This window comes from Limanda limanda, chromosome 15 (assembly GCF_963576545.1).
Source record: "Limanda limanda chromosome 15, fLimLim1.1, whole genome shotgun sequence".
Lineage (NCBI taxonomy): Eukaryota > Metazoa > Chordata > Actinopteri > Pleuronectiformes > Pleuronectidae > Limanda > Limanda limanda.
This window is the reverse complement of record NC_083650.1, coordinates 17,704,511-17,721,980: the sequence shown is the minus strand read 5'-3', so window position 1 is coordinate 17,721,980 and position 17,470 is coordinate 17,704,511. Positions and strand designations below refer to the sequence as shown.

The 17,470-nt window shown below is 39.5% G+C and overlaps 1 protein-coding gene across 1 annotated transcript in view; it reads left to right on the top strand.

Annotated features, from left to right (window-relative positions):
• Positions 1–1,565: 1,565 nt before the first annotated feature.
• wdr11 (WD repeat domain 11) overlaps positions 1,566–17,470 on the top strand; it is a 53,386-nt gene continuing 37,481 nt past the window's right edge. Inside the window, exons 1-9 of the mRNA XM_061087707.1 lie at positions 1,566–1,737; positions 3,166–3,277; positions 4,746–4,899; positions 5,148–5,321; positions 5,618–5,822; positions 10,694–10,859; positions 13,667–13,784; positions 14,527–14,725; positions 15,642–15,742. Of these exons, the coding sequence (XP_060943690.1) occupies positions 1,652–1,737; positions 3,166–3,277; positions 4,746–4,899; positions 5,148–5,321; positions 5,618–5,822; positions 10,694–10,859; positions 13,667–13,784; positions 14,527–14,725; positions 15,642–15,742 (1,315 nt within the window). The 5' untranslated portion in view covers positions 1,566–1,651. The remainder of the gene's footprint in view (positions 1,738–3,165; positions 3,278–4,745; positions 4,900–5,147; positions 5,322–5,617; positions 5,823–10,693; positions 10,860–13,666; positions 13,785–14,526; positions 14,726–15,641; positions 15,743–17,470) is intronic.

Sequence of the window (17,470 nt, the reverse complement as noted above, 5' to 3'; positions counted from 1 at the left end):
GTAATGACTTTTTCTATTGCCATTTTCTCATCACTGTGAACATGTCCCTGCAAACAAGGCACACTCACTCTTCTTTTGCCTCAAAATACATTTTTTATATTTTTACCTCTCTTGGAAAGTGTGACATTCCACATCTACTTTTATATTCTTGAGACCTTCGCCGTGATGCTTGCCAATGAAAACACGTAACAGCTACCTACGTGTTGCTTTCATATCCTTCGTAATTTTATATTTCTGAACTGATTTTTTGTATTAATGAATTATTATTGGGGGCAGGATCAAATTGTCTCTCCAGAGGCTCCTTGCCCCTTACAAATAAACAGACTTTCTATGTTCCACTTTATCTTATATGTTCTACACCTTTTTACTTTCCTGATGGCATGTCTGAAGTTTCTTTGTGCTGCTCTGTATGCTTTATCTCAGTTCACCTTCCTCAGTAAAGAGAATCTCACATTCGAAGGCTAATTTCTGCCAGAATGTCACAGTTCGTCGTTCTACAGGTACAAAAGGCTTTTAAAAAGTGTTTCATATTGCTATTTCGTCTACTTTTCAGTTTAATTGCATTAACCTCTCCTGTTAATCTTGAACTGAGGGTGTCGTATTAAGACAAAAAGTATACAGAACTTTGGACAGGATGAACATGTGTCACATGGCATTGCAGACGGGCAGAGAAGTTAAGAAAGTTTGTAAGGTTAAGTGTCTGATTGGGACACAATTCTTTACCCCAGTGTAATTTCTGTGTGTTCTGCAGCTTGTGTCAGGACTACTGTCAAATAAAAAGCTGAAATTGTTTGAGATTCTGTGTTGCCAACAGATATATGATTGTATTTTTATGTTGCACAGCTGCGGTGGCCAAAAGCCAACCCCCTGCTCTACTTTGTGAGATGTTTCAAGCCAGTCAGATGACGATAAAACTGTGGGATATTGCTGTTTGTATTATCTGCTCTTCTGCATCCCAGGGTGCATGGACTTGTCTGTGACTGACAGCAATTACACAGCAAATTGGGATGAAAACTAAGTTGATGGGATTTTATTAAAGATTCAATACGCTGTGATACAATTGTATACGGCAAAGTAAAACTTGTTCTTAGCGTATGTTTTTAATTCTTTTTTTGATACAGCTTCTGTAATGACCCTCACTGTCATCTTAAACACTTAAAACGACTTCAAACTCAATTCTTACAATTGATCTAGTTATGATACAGTAGCATTTTTTATTTGGCTTTTTTTTAAACAAGCTAATTGAAGATATCATGCCACCATATAATGAAAAAAAGGTAATACATACCAAATTGTTTAGTCAATTTTATGATTTTTGAAAAAAATAATTACACTGTGAAATGACTATATATTTTCAGCTTGAATTTGTATTTTAATTATTGGTTCTTCAACGTATTTTATCGTCTTGTAAAATAAAATATTTGTATTTTTAAGAGAAATTATTATTTTAAAGAACAAACATGCAGAGAAATGTGAGAGTCAGCTCTGGAACCATGTTACGCTGGGATTTGTTCCCTCACGACGTTCCGTTTAGAGACACCGTTTCACTTCCTGTCAGAATTCACAACAAGAGCCGAACCACTGAAGCTAATTCATTTGAGCAGCTTTTGCTCAACAAATGTTAATGTAGCAAAAATATTCACAGACAACAATGATTCCTTACACCGTCAACATCAAACTCGCGGCTCGGACGTTGACTGGCACTCTCAATTTGCAGAATAAAACCGCGGTGGATTGGTGAGTACTGCAGCTCAGCCATTAGCATCGCGTAGCTAAATAATTCAGTAAAGATGTGCAGAATGACAGATGTTGTTTTAAGGAACTCTTACAGTTTATGTGCGTTTCGCTCTATTGGTTCCTTGTGTCGCAGCTCATACAGATGACAGTGTTGGCCGAGCCCGCAAATGGAGATTTTCTATTCAAAGAAAACAGAAACATGCAGGAAATCCAGTGTCATGTGATGTGATGTGACATTCCGCTGGGCCTGATGAATTCCTCAGGCCTCATCTTGTTATGGTCATTCCCCTGTATACTTTGACTGCTGCGTGAATTCATTTATGTTTAGGTTAAACTAAGATATTATCCAGGAGAATATTACTATTTTAGTCGAGGGAACAGCTCAATTCTTCATGCATGAAGCAGAGGTATTTTGCTCACATTGCAGAAGTGGTAACAGAGACCTCTCACGTTGCATGAATTATTTTGGACAATGTGTAAGGAAGTATTGAAAAGCTATGGTACGGATGGTGTTGTCTTCGTCTGCCATCTCTCAAACATATTTCTGCTGGTATTCCCTCTTGGTAGTTTACTGTCATACACTAGATTAGCATTTGTGTCAGCCTGCTGCACCAGGACTCATTATTTGAAAGTCTGTTCGAACATGTTTATATTTATGAAATAGCTAAGTTGCAGGATTTCATGTGGATGCATGAGAAGGAAACTTGTTATACAGAGACAGCTGCTAGGTTATAGTACCATATTCATCAGGTCAAATGGGAGCATTGTTTGATATTGTCTAATAAACCATATGTAGCCTTTTTAAATTTGCTATGTATGGTCTTGCATGTGGTATGATGAACTTTAAGCTTCCTCCTCATCACTCTGTATAATGGTCGCTTGTTTGTTTTTATAGCAAGATTACTCAAATATTACGGGATGGATTATCACTAAAACATGATGGAGGGATTCGGTATGGCCATTCAGTTTTGGTGCAAACCCAGATCAGTCGTGCTGATTCAGGATTTTCTTTTTACTTTTAGTTAACATTGCAAAGTACTGTGTTTTTCCACTTCTTTGTAAATTACTAAAGAAATAGTGCAGATGTCTTTCTGCAAAAAATCTGAATATATATATATATCTGTCATCCGTATAGTGAGATTATCTATAAACAGGTAAAATGTTGTACACAACTGAATAATATCCTGATTTTTGTAGGTACTGTTTGGTACCAACTATTCCCTTCAAGTATATCATAGAAAGGATATTTTGCCTGTGTTTGATGTTACTGGTTTACAGATAATATCTCTGTACATATTATATGTATCTGATGCAATATGCACTATGGTGATGAAGGCCTTGGAGGAAGTATGCACTCTCTGAGTGCCCTTCTGGTTTGGTCTGATTCACTCCTCCTGTCTCCTTCTCTGTGACTCTCCTGCACTGTAGGGGCTGGCAGGGGCTGATAGCTCAGGGATGTCACTCCAGTATCCTCATCATCGACCCAAAGACATCCCAGACCATTCAGGTTCTAGAAAGGCACAAAGCCAACGTGGTCAAGGTGAGTTCTCATTTGTGTGACTGTTTAGTTCTAAGCTGGACTGCAACTGCTATTGTTTTTATTTTATCACTCTGTCAGTTATCTCATTTAATTTATCAATGATTTTGTCTAAAAGTATTAAACATATGAAGAAAAGGCCAATCTTAAGCTCCTAAAACCTAAAAGTGATTCCTACTATCAAAACCCTGAAGTAATTGAATTTACACTCAAAGACATAAGAAAATAAAAGCAGCAACCTGTCCAATTTGAGAATCAGATTTCAGCTAACGTTTGGAATTTTGTTTATTAAAGGATATTTAAACCTTTATTTATAAAAAAAATTATCAAGGCCTTTTTTTTCAATTAACAAATCAATTAATATACAAAACTCGTAGCTGTGCTTTATTGGCTACAAATGACAATTTCAGGAAGTTAAGTGGTTGGACAAAAAAAACTCAAGGGCACTGAAAGGATATAACAACGTAAGGTAGTTTGAAAAGTGTAGTTTAAAAATGAATGTTAACTGTTGACCTTAACATTTTGAAAAGAACAAAGAATTTCTTTCACTACTAGTTTCCTATTTACTTCAAGTCAGTATATGTGGATGTGGAGTGTGGTTTGTAAACGCATCGGTGGTCTTATGCCGTTTGTCTTTGTCAACATTTTGTTGTGTTTGGCTTTCCAGGCGAATACAAACTTGCTGATTAATTATTAATATACAACCCAGTGTTAATGTCACCATGGTGTGACCTTGAGATAAGTTGTCTGAATCTCTGGCAGACAAATTCAGCTCTACCTCACTGAGAAGCCCACACCAGGAACACTGATAAAGGTTGCTGCGTTGATGGAGAACCTCATTGTTTGTGTACGTGTGTGTACACACATGCTTGTGTGTTAGGGTAGATAATGGGCAATAAATTCTACAGTGATTATCAGTGCCTGGGCTCAATCCGATACTCCCATTCCTCACTCGGAAGCACACTTTAATCTTGTAAAGCACCACAGCAGCAGCAGCAGTGGGCCATTCCTCACCACCAGGCCAGACACAAGAACACTTGCTTGGAAAAAAAGAAATAGTAGCTACAGTAAAGGGCATGTGTATTTATGAAGAAAAACATGGACATAATCAATTATACTACTAAAGCTGGCTCCGGAGTTGATTTATTGTAGAACTTGCATTGGTTTCACTTCAGTTTTGTGTGCATTTGGATCCGTATCTTTTGTCTCTAATCTCTAATTTCCTGTATCTTCCTATCCTGAGCCCACATTTTTCAGTTATTATTGAAAATATGTAAATGCACTTATACAAAAAAAACTTAACTGAAAGATCTCCAGTTAACTAGAAGGCTGTTGTTCTATAAGTCAAAGTCATCATCTTCCATTTCATAAATATGCTGTGACCCTCTCCTTAAATCAACACCAAATCAACACACACAAATGTATATTTGATTCCCATAACTTAGCAAGGCATGTGTTCTGTGTTTTTTAGGTGAAATGGTCCAGAGAAAACTATTACCACAACGTGAGCTCACCCTACTGTCTGCGTCTGGCCTCTGGAGATGCCTCAGGGAAGATCATAGTGTGGGACGTGGTCAGCGGCACGGCCCATTGTGAGATCCAGGAGCACTCCAAACCTATCCAAGGTAATTCCCCATCACGCAGGCTTGAATTGATTGTTGTTTGTCCCTCAGCTCGGCACAGGATTGAGAATTTACTTTGCCAGCTCTGCCAAGGGGAATCTTTGAGCTGCTGCTTTGTTGTTGGCTATTTGTTTTCATTAAGATGCTCTTACTGTCACTCCCCGTCTCTCCTCCTGCTGCACTGCACAATATGTCTCCATCTCCTTCATAACAAGGTTGCTCATCTCTGTCTTCCTCTCTTTCTCTGTCAGACCTGGAGTGGTTGTGGAATCAGGATGCATCTCGTGATCTGCTGTTAGCCGTCCACCCTCCCAACTACATCGTCCTGTGGAATGGAGACACAGGCACAAAGCTGTGGAAGAAGAGCTATGCTGAAAACATCCTCTCCTTTTCTTTTGATCCCTTCGACCCATCCAACATGGCGTGTAGGTGATCCACAAAATATGACTCTGCATTAATTTAGTCAGTTTCATTCTCTTACTTGTCTCTGTGATTTACAAATCATCAAGCTTGGTGTTAGTAGAAATCCAACACTCTGCATGAGTACCTCTTATCAGACTCACACTTCTACATCTAAAGAGATGCAAGTTGAACAATTTATTTTATCTAATTTTCCATACTTAGAATAAATCAAAACAGATTTTTTCTTAAGTGAAACATACAAACAGACAAGGTGTCCAGTTGTAATCTTAATCATGTTTTTCTGCTCTTCCATTTGCAGTGCTGACCAGCGAGGGAATCGTCTTTATCACAGACTTTTCCCACTCCAAGCCCCCAGGCAGTGCTGGCAAAAAGGTGTACATCGCCAGTCCGCATGCAAGCCCCGCCCACACCAAGCCTGCTCCCGCCCCTGCGCTCCCGGCCCCTACTGGTGCCAAGAAGGCTCTCAACAAGGTCAAAGTGCTCATCACCAATGAAAAACCCACGTAAGGGCGACTAAATTAGACTTAACTTCCATTATTGAATGTTTATAACGTTTTTACATTTCTCCTGTCTTGGTTTACAGTCACACACTTGTGGCAGTTGTATAAGCCTGTTGCACCAGAAGTTTTTTAATATTCACAGCATCATATCTTTTATAATTAGTATGCTGTGCGGAGATCTAAAAAGTTTCCTCTAAGAGCAAGGTCTTGTTTACACTACTGAGGATATTTTCCCCTTTGATTTAAAAAGAAAAATATCCATCCACACGATCTTCGTTTTACAGAATCTCTCTGTGTAGGCGAGAATACAAAAATCACTACAAACACTCAAACAAGCACGCCATGCACAGCAGCTTTCTAAACCGATTCTCTTGGTGCTCTGTGCTTTCTGTTCATGCATGAGCTCAATTTAAAATCAAATCCAAGAAAAGCTTTTCTGCCAGGGAGCTTTTGTCACAGCTATTTGACAGTGAAAAGGAAATAGAGGAGAAATTGTCTGAGAATGTTGAGGAGGACCCTGATTACAGGTCATCCTCCTCTGATGAGAATAACATCCGTGCTGATCCTCCTGTTTCCCTCAACCACCAGCAGACACGTTTTCTTCCAAAAATGTAAAGTTATCCAGGTCCCGTTCCCCACTTGAACTACAGGGTAGAATTTCTGCTGCTAGTGTAATTGAAACGGTTCCAGGCCCCAGTAGATACGCTGTCAGCCATGTCCAGGACATAATCATCATTTGTGCTCTTTATAACATTTGAGAGGGATCTAATTGAGATAACAAGGGGAAGGCACGTGTATGGGTACAGTTGGAAAAACTTGGTTGCTCATTTTGGCAGTAGTGTACAAATCAAAAGACTTATCACCAACAAGCGGTTGGAATATACTTTATGGAATAATACTGGAAGGGCAACATTTCCAGCCACCACGTATCAAATGACATCCGAAGGTTTTCTGTCATGTCGTATGCTTTGATGATAGTGAAACACTGCAGGAGTGATGAGAGCAAACTCCAAGCAATAAGGAATGTGTGGGATAAATGGGTTCAGCCATTACCTTACCAATGCTCAAATGTACCTTTTTATAGATATAATGGACTGTTATGTGTTCCTTCCAGTTGCTTTGATGATGATGAAGCTCTGTTTAAAAATAAGATCTGTTTATCTTGTTTGAAATTGTGTTTGGGTTTCCTGGGGTCAAATTGACCACAAACATAATGCCTCTAACCCTTCCAATTTTAGCAACTGGTGAAATTTTGCATATTTTTCAAGTGGAGGAGTATTTCCATTTAGCTAAATATCCATAATAGTGTGAACAGGGCTTAAATTAATGACTTGAATTCAAAAAGCAATATTCAAGCAGAATTCAGTTACTATCTGTAATCATTTCTTAAACCATCAATCTAGGTGTCAATATGTTGGATATGAGCCTCGTACATAATTTATTTTTCAAACCATTTTAAGAATCTGTCTTATATCATATCAGTTTCAGAAAGTCTCACACAGCCTGGTCTGCATTTTAAGTCAAGTCCCTCACAGTTCTACTTGAGCAACCAGGATTGAAGGGCATCGCTCAGGGTCGACTCTGGAGTTTTATTCATCAGACAAGGCTCAGGGCAACTTCAGCTATGAAATGTAGTGCCCTTCACCTGTTGTGAATCTGCACCCTTAAGCATATCCTTCGAGTCTGGAAAAATTTGTAAGCACTAGCATGTGTCTTATTTTATTAATCAAAGTTTCTCTCAAATAGATGCGAGGGTATTATACAAACTGAAAGATGCAACATCAGGGAGCAGCTTAACTTAACAATGTGGCATTTTTTGAATGAGCTCTCAACTTGTGATGCTCCCCCGCTTGTCTTCATCATGTGAGGTGACTTGCTGACACTGAATCATGACAGCGAGTCTGTTTCTGGAATGACATGTCACTTAAGTGTTTATCACACCCGGGAGATTTCTCTCTGGAAGAAATAACAGGCTCCATTGTGTGAGCATATGATGGATTCTGGGTCCTTTTTTTCATATTCTGATTGAGATGCATAGAAGAGCTTGTTTGTTTGTTCAACTCAATGTCGATTGCTATGCACAACTTTTTACATCAAGGATCGTTTAAATTCAGGCAGTTTAAAACTGTCATATTGGTAATGTTTAAACTAGTGATAAATGAAGCTAAGTGTCGGGGACTGAAGGGAAAGATTAATGACCTGCCACCTGCTACTACATTGTTTTATAACAAAGAAACACACAAAGATGTAGCTAATCAAAGATTTTATAACATTAAACTAGAAAAACTTTTTATTCTGTACGAGGCTGATGGATCAGGGACCGAAGCCTTGTTTGATGTGCTGGCAGCTTTCTGCCTGAGTGGTTGTGACTGTCAAACAGGCTTATTTATAGCAGCAGTTCTCCGGCCTCTCAGTCCACCCACCAAGCCAGCTCTAATAACAAACACTCCATTAATCTTAACTTTATATTCTCTCATGTCTCTCTTGTCATGTCCATTTCAGTCTTTGTGTCTTCTAGTATTAGTACGTGACACCCCCTTCCTTCACCTTTCACACGGGGATAATTGTTCTCGCTGAAAATGCTGTATTCCTCTGGGCTGCTTTGTCTCTGTGTCTGGTTTGGGTGTTTATCATGTTCAGCGTTACAGTATCTCTGCTTGTGCTCTGTCTGCCTCGAGTTGATGTATCTGCTCTCCAAGGCTGTTATCAGAAACTAGTTGAATACAGTACTTGATCATGCACATTAGAGTCTAATCAGGCAGCCATTAATCTGGCTGTTGGCTAGCACGGATCTGGTCCCTTTATCAAGAGGACAGAGAAGGTTTTTTTTTACACTCACACAATCCACCAAGCCTGTTTGTAAACACAAATACAACTCCACACTTACTGTATCCAAAGTATTACATCAACATTCTTCTCTCTACCCAAAACACAAACCCTCACACATGCACGCAAGCACACGCAGAGCAGTTAAATGTATGAAAATGTTATCGGTTGGAAATATTATATAATGTAAGTGAGTCAGTGAAACATTAGAAAAACAATGAATAAAGTAACTATTGACTCCGACGTTAAAGTTGTTATCCCATATAGATCACCAACAACTGTGGTTACTGTGGTAACAGCACATGAGGTTTTCATTACTACAGGAATTCTGGGGTTAGCAAACGATGCTTGAGTAGCTACTTTTGTTGGAAGTGATGTAAGATTGTTTTTCTGGCAGACATGATCCCGCCGACACAATCAGATCAAAACGTGACACTTGCAGTTGTAAGACACTGAAAAATTATACAGCTTGCCCTAACTTTAAACTGAATAATGCTTCCTTGATTTACATTTGTGATTGGGAAAGTTATAGGCAGCACCTACTGGTATTGCTTTTTTACGTCAAACTTAATCATTCTATCAGATTGTGGATGTTTGTATCGTGATGTCAGTTTAAGAAACGTTATACCCCTAGTACATCTGAAGGCCATGAGCACATCCGAGTCAAAGTTATGATTTGCGTGCCACAATCAAGTCAGTTTATTGTGCATTGTCCAGACTTCAGAAGCGGAAGTGTCTACATAATGTATAAACATTGTATCAGATGTTGATGTCATTTCTCCTTATTTATTTAACATGATCAAACAACAGAAGCTGGATGGTTCTTTTTAAACCCCTGTCCTTTGAGGTTGTCCTGTGCTGTCAGAAACATCTGGTGTGTGTTTGCGTGTGTTTGTATGCATTACATGTAGCCATGATTAACTATGTATGATCCATTGAAGGCCGTAGCCTTCATGGTTTATTCACAGTGAAGAGAGGGAGAGAGATGGGAAGTGTGTGCTGTTTGGGAAATTGGACAGCTGAATACTTTTGAAAGTGTTTGGGGTAATACAAGTTGTTTCGTTTTTCTCCGTATTTTCTTCTTTCTCTGTGAAGATCTGTTGCTTTCTTGATGTTTTGCCTTTGGTGGCTCAGTCGTCTGAGCCTCCATCTCTGCCTTGTCTGACTTCAGTTGGCTGGTAACTGTGTGATTTAGCTCGGCAACTGCTAAAGGTTCCTGTATTCAGTCCATTTTATCTGTTACTCTTTCCCTGACACGATAATGATCTCCATTGTTTGATAACGTTTGTTTTCTCCTTTATTTGATGTTACTGTGACCTAGAGGAATGAATCTGTAGCAATGAGTCATGGCCATGGACCCTCATACATTCTGAGAATATCGGGCCGCTGTTCCTTCTTGACTGGACTGCAAAGTATCTCTGACGCCTTTGTTGTTACACTGAGAGATCAAAAAGGGCTGCTGCTTCAGATAGTAGTACTATCTAGGAATTACACCAAACAGACTAAGTTTCAAATTGTTTTAATACTCAAAATGATTTTTATCTTATACTGCCAATACTTTCTTATTACCCTCAACTCCCAACTACCAACAGTACTAACTCATTCATTCAGCTTTCTGTATTGAAAGACATCAGGAGTCGATCTTAGAAATAAAAAAAAAGTTTTTCCTGAAGTTCATTTTCTTATCCATCTTCATGCTGATATACATATTTGCACATTTCATGTGTTGTTCCAACAGAGTTTTATTCATTATATTTTAGATTATGTGTCCGAATGATACATGTCCTTACTAGTCTTTGAAATTTATGTTTAGCCGTTTTTAAACATATACTCTCAGTAAATTGAGTTTTAAATATTTATGCAAAACCAAGACAGGGGACAAAAGTAGAAAATGCCAAATCCTAAGAAATTCTGACGGAATTGTAGATATAGTCATCTAATTTGTTTACTCTTTTATTTATGAAAAGATATATTATTGTTAAATATTTGGCTTTCCCTTTCTTACTTTGTGTGCATCCCTGTCTTTACTCTCCTGTGTGTCGCTGTAGTGCAGAGGCGGTGACGTTGAACGACTGCCTTCAGCTCTCCTACCTGCCATCCAAGAGGAACCACATGCTGCTGCTCTATCCCAGAGAGATTCTCATCCTGGACCTGGAGCTCAGCCAGACGGTGGGCGTGGTGTCCATCGAGCGCTCTGGGGTGCCCTTCATTCAGGTGAGGTTCAGTTTATGTGTGTGGGGAAATCAGTAAAAGAGTTGGTGGAAATTGCAAACCTATAAGAAATACACTGACATCTCAGTTGGTCTAAAGTGAGATAAATGAGGGGATTCAGCGAGAATCTTTTTTTGTAATGGATAATTCTACCAGGAAGTCAATTCCCCCTGCCCTAGATTACAAAGTTCCCTGCTTTTCATCCTCTCTCTCAGTCATCATCATCAAGCTCTGACAACTGTCACTGCACAGTCCTTAGCTACAGCCTAAAAAATCCTCACCAGCCTATGTATTATCTGACTTCTGCACCCTCTGATATTCACATCCAGCTGCACTGGTGACCTTTTAGGTGCCATTTCCCTCCTGAGGATTTGTCTCAGGTCCAGAGCCTGTAACCGAACAGAAACGGCCTCTTAATGTCACTCTGTTGATTGTGCTATCCCTCTGGGTCTGTGCAAGACTACTGTAGGGCTTGTCATTACACTGAGTGGTTGGTGAACTCTATATAAGCCAATATTCCTTTCTAAATGTATAACCTTGAGATTCATGCCTGCATGCACTTGTGTTGGCCAGTTTACTGTTCCCTAGTTTCTCAAAGTGATCCATCGACATTTTCTCTTTTTGTGTGACACCTGTTTCATATGCTGACTCCATAAATCAAACTTTCCTAGGGTTGTCAGTGATGTGATTTTAACAAAGATAGCCACGGTTAAATAGTACAAAGGAAGAGAACAAGTCTTTGTAGTCACAGAGTAAGTCCTAGAGCCACAGAGCCGGAGTAAAGGCGTATTACTCAGCCTCCCGGGCTCTGTCCGACCAACTCCCTCTCTAAGTGTTATGAAGTGCTTGTCACACAGCCAATTTGCATGACTGATGACACAGATTTTTAATACTTAAATCCAGACTGCAGTGTAGAAGTTCCAAAGGAAGACAGAGGAATATAGACACACACACACATACACACACATTTTTACTACACACTGACAGCCAGTTTGTAGCTATACTACTTGTAATCCATGACTAAAATTAAGTTGCAACTCTGTGTTAATGCACCTAAGTGTTTTATTTATTTGAATTGCATTGTTTAAGATTGTATTTAGTAATTTGTTCACCTGCACTTAAAAACAATACAAGTTAAATACAAATAATGTTAGCATCGAACATCTGGGTGACATGTGGCCCTGTGGTGACATAGTGAGAAAAAATGACAAACGGAGGAAAGATGAGAAACTGAAAAATTATCTATGGAGAGTAATATTTGATTTTTAAAACGTATTGATCAGCTTGAAGTTTGTTGTATAAGATTGAAAATGGGAACAGGATCACAGCAATGCAAACTCACTGTCCCCACCATCGCCTGTCTGCCTGTCTAATGAAGTCGATTAGTACATCTTAACTTTCATCTCAGAATGTTTGTCCTCTACTTGTTAAATTTGACATTATACCAGGTAAATTCAGTTGAATAACCACATGTGCTCATTTGTCAACATGACTGATATTGTTTTTCTATTCTTTCTGGAGCCGAAGCAATCGATTACTCTGAAGATTAATGTGCATCTATTTTAAACAATTGATTGAAAAGTCACTTTTCAAGCAGAATCCCATGTTTCAGCTTCTTTAATTCGTAAATTTGAGTTGAGAACCTTGGGAATTAGGACACAGTCCTTTTTCACAATTTTCTGACATTTTTTATCGACTTAAGGATAATTATATAATCAAAGATTTTTTGATGATGATATCAATTATAATTAGCAGCAGTGCTTATCTTATCTATATAAGACAGGCATAAAATAAAATTTAATTAATCCAGTCACTCATCTCTGACATACAGGTAAAAGCTTGATTTGAAAATGTTTACGTTTGTGTACTTTGGACTAAATCAAACAAAACCATACCTGAAGATATTGCTAAGGGGAACGTGTTCAACACATCAGTCTCCATTTTAACAATCTAAACACATGGTCTAAAGCAGATTGAGCAAGAGCGTGTATCAATCAGTTTCTGGTCGTAAGAAAAAGGTTAGGCTAGGTGCATGGTTTAAAATCTGTTAATCGTGGGTGTGTACGGCCATAATATGCAATACACCATGGGTACTCACTAGGACTGTCAAACCTCTATTATTCCGTTTGAATTTCATTCCTTATATTTATTATTCAAATTATATTCAGATTCTGTATTACTTTTTGTTTGCTATACCAGCAACAATACACCTTTCACCAGTGTGGCAATGTCTATATTTGTAGGATATGTCACAGAGACATGAAAACATAAAACACAGTTGAAGGGCAGCTTTCTTCTCTGTTGTGTGTTTTCCTGTCCGTCTCCTGTTCTTGGAATGAGTATACATAAAACCATTTTGTTTAATGACCAACGTGTGAGAAGCGCAGCAGATCAGTCTGCGCTGTCATTTGCTGCACAGCCCCAGTGCGACCTGTACATTACGTTTTTATATGCAGGTCTTTCTCGGGGAGGACGAGTCCGAGCTGCAGAGCCAACTCAAAAATACACATTTGAATGGGAATCACAGCATTTGAATATTATTATATTAGACTCCTGAGATTAATTCTAACAGCCCTCAGACTCATATGGTCATAAGTGCATTTTCCATTTAAATGAATCATGGAGCGGGTGGGAAAATAACAGCTTCTTCAGCCTGAAACTAGCAAAGACACTTTACAAAGTAGACACTGGGTTGCGTTTGCTGCTGCTTTGTGCTCGGTGTAACATGAGACCTTTCAAAAAGACAGTTTGTAAACCTGATTATGAAAACACACATCATTAGCTGTTCCCCTGACTCTCCCTGTGGTTAGGTTATTCCTTGTGCTCAGCGGGACGCCCTCTATTGTCTCCATGAGAACGGCTGTATCACCCTTCGAGTGTGTCGCTCCACCACCACCACCACCACCACCACTACAGAGGAAGCAGCAGGTATGAAAAGTCTTCCCAGAGACACACACACACACACACACACACACACACACACACACACACACACACACACACACACACACACACACACACACACAAGCTATTGGCACTGTACTCACTCACAAACCACTGTCACTCCTGTCAGCATCTATTCAGCCAAACTGTTTTGCAGCCAGAGCCTGTAGCCTTTCTCCATGCTCCAGTGGACATGTGGGCTTTTTCTGTCTCATTTATCTTTGGCTTAGTGCTATAGGCTGATGGGACCATTGTGTCGCCGAATCTCTCTCACTCCCTCACTCCCTCACTCCCTCACTCCCTGCTATCTACTCATCTTTATTTTTTCCTGCCATGTCCTTTTTTGAGACTCTCACGCACTCCTTTATTATTTTACGTCCTTTCTTCCTCTCTTCTTTCATTAAACCCTTTTTGTCTATCTCTTGACTCTTATTCTCTAACACACAATAATCGTCTTCACTGGTTTTCTCAATCCTTCCATCCGTCTTTCTCTTCCTTTTACCTTTACTCTACTCATTGTCCCGCTGACAATTTTCTCTTTTTTTTTCTTTTGTTGACCCCCTCCATTCATCTCCTCACCTATTTGCTCTGATTTCTTTTTTATCTCCCACCATTCCTCTCTTCCACTCTCCCTCGCTGTCACCTTGTCCCTTGTCCAACTTTTCTTCCACTTTTATCTCCTCAATGTTCCTCTGGATCTCTCTCCATCTCTCTTTCTTTCCCCCAGACCCAGAACAGAGCGTCCAGGAGCTCATGTACGACCTTCGCTCTCAGTGCGATGCAATCCGAGTCACCAAGACAGTCCGGCCGTATCGCATGGTTATCTGCCCTGTCAACGAAAACAACGCTGGGCTCATGGTCAGCGACGGCAGAGTCATGCTGTGGGAGCTCAAAGCTCACACTGGCAAGGCTGCAGCCAATCCTAAGTACGTGCACACAAACACACACACACACACACACACACACACACACACACACACACACACACACACACACACACACACACAGAGAGTTTATAACATTGATGAGCCCTGCTTTCCTTTTAACACTCCCTCGATGCTCAAGAAGACGGTTTTATATTTCTCTCTTAAGTTGCTGCTTCCTGTGTGAGGTTGAGAGAGATTTTTCTGCTTGTGAGCAGTCTAATTTGGGCAAACAAGACAAATCGTCTTCAGTGAATTATTGAGGGTTGGCACACGCTTCCCTTTTGTCACTCTGTGATGAATCATCTTGTTATAGTCTTTTAGAATTTATTTTCCATGAGTCTCAGACATGTAGGTTCTCTCTTTCTGGTAGGTTCAGATGATGGCAGTTGCCTTTCACACTGCGATAAATTGATATTGATTCAAACATTCTGGTCTACAGTCTTCCTATTGGAAAGATAATAAATCTGAAAAAGGTCCAGGTTAAATATACCGACGTGAATTATAATTCCCTCAGTGACGTGGTGTTTGTCACAGTGTGCTGAGCATGCACAGATGAATTAGGATGATTTATTTATGGGGAAACTCTTCACTCTGCTGTACCTGTTCAATTTTTGGTCAAGCCACCATTGTATCAAGCGCCATCAACAGTCATGGAAACATTCTTTCTAGGAATCATATCTGTTCTTTACTGAGCAGCAGCTAATCAATACAAGGCATCAGTACACAACTTACCCTCTATGAAGTCTGCTGTGTCCCTTTGGGTCAGTTATTTATTAAGAAGCAGATCACATCCATCATTTACACAAACCACATTCATTTATCATCCATTCACTTGCTTTCAATAATGCATGTGCGCCTTGCTTTCATTTGAGAGAAAATGTTTTTAATTAATATTCTCTCTCCCTCTGTCTGTCAGTTCGGGTCTGTCTCCGCTCTACTCCCCCGTGTCATTCTGTGGAGCTGCGCTGGGTCCAACACAAAAAAGGATTCAGGATCTCTCTCTTAACAGCATGATCGGTACGACTATACACATCACTATCAACACCAGACATGTTGATGTCGACAACACATATTTCACACTTATCACTTCTTGCTGAAGCAGGGGCTTTTTTTCTCTCCATATAAAGTTTGCTTTTCTAAATTCAAAAGTATTTTGACAGCTGCACATTATGCATTCTTTAGACTCTGTTTCAGCACCTTAACTAGATGTAACCGTACTCATTTAGATTACTTTAAAGAGCAGAGTCTATACTATTACTTTCACTCTGATATATAAACTTCGATATTGAATCAACTGTAATGGAGATAGAGCCCCTGTTACAGACACTGCAAAGTGTGCAAGGATTCTGAAGCAATTAGGTTTTTGTAGCTCATACATAAAACAACTCACACGTGGCTCAGAGTTGACTGAGAACTGAGAGTTGCCATTTAAATTGAGGTTGAGGTCTCTCAATATGAAGATTAAAGATGTGACCACTGCAATTCAATAAGATGATGTAGTAACAAGGTTTTAAAAAATAAATAAGACATGTCAAATGTAGTCGGGTTATTTAAATCAATAGTTGGGTATTTTCTAAACAAGCATAGGCAAATACAGGAAAAAGCAGGGAAACTAGAACATTATACATGGTAGAACAGGGAGCACAAGTGTTTTGGATGAGCAGAAAATAATTTCTGCATTGAAGAAAAACCCATTTATGACGATGGAGGAATGTAGGTGCACTTGTTGTCAAACATCAAGAGAAGACTTCATGGCCACGACTTCAGAGATTTCTTCACAAGATGCAAACCCTTTTTTTAACCTCAGAAACACACAAGACACTGGTAGAGTTGTGGAAAAATGCTGTAGACTACTGAAAAAAAATTCCCCTCAGTTGATGCTCAACTAGAGGAAAAGGAAGCTCATAACCCAATGTCACAAAGTCACCTGTCAAACATGGAGGTTCTGTTATAGCTTGGGCATGTATGTGAGGCACGTTGGTATTTATTGATGATTTCCCGGCTGACCAGAGCAATAGTAGGAATATACAGTAGCTTTCTGTGTGCTCAGATTTAGCTGAATGCTCCATGAGAACATTTCATCATTATTTATATAGCATCAATCAGACAAACAGACAAAATCTCAGGGCACTTCTCACGTAGAGTAGGTCGTGACCATATTAATATTTACAGAGCAAACAATGCCCACCATGAGCAAGTGTCGTGACGACAGAGTAGAAAATATGATGATTTTGTTTAGCTTCATGTGCTTCTTCTTTGAAGTTTGTTGAACACTTCAACTATATGTTTACAGGGCTATATTTACCACACAGTTTTTTCCATATCGATATTAACCCGCCCCAATTAACACTGAGACACTGAGTCACTTAAATGTAGTTTTTTAGTTATTTCAAGCTGAATGTCCCTAAGTCCAGAACCTGAACAACAGTTTGTGTGACACTGCCCACTGTTACTCTGTGGAATTGTGTGTACTTAATATACTGTATATGTGTGAACGTGTTTTCATCAGGCCTTATTGTATCTTTTATTGTTCCTCTGTGAGCTGTTTGCGTGGGCCTCTCCTTCAATCTTAGCTTAAATGAGTGACTACTGGTTTCTCCTCTGCTGCACGGCACAAGCCAGAATGATTCCCCAAGCTCAACGGCTCGGAGGAGTCCCAGGGGTGCTTGGCCGTGCCTCCTTTTCACTTTTATCTCTTTACCATCTCATCCTTTTGCTTATATTGTGATTTTCTCTCTAACACAT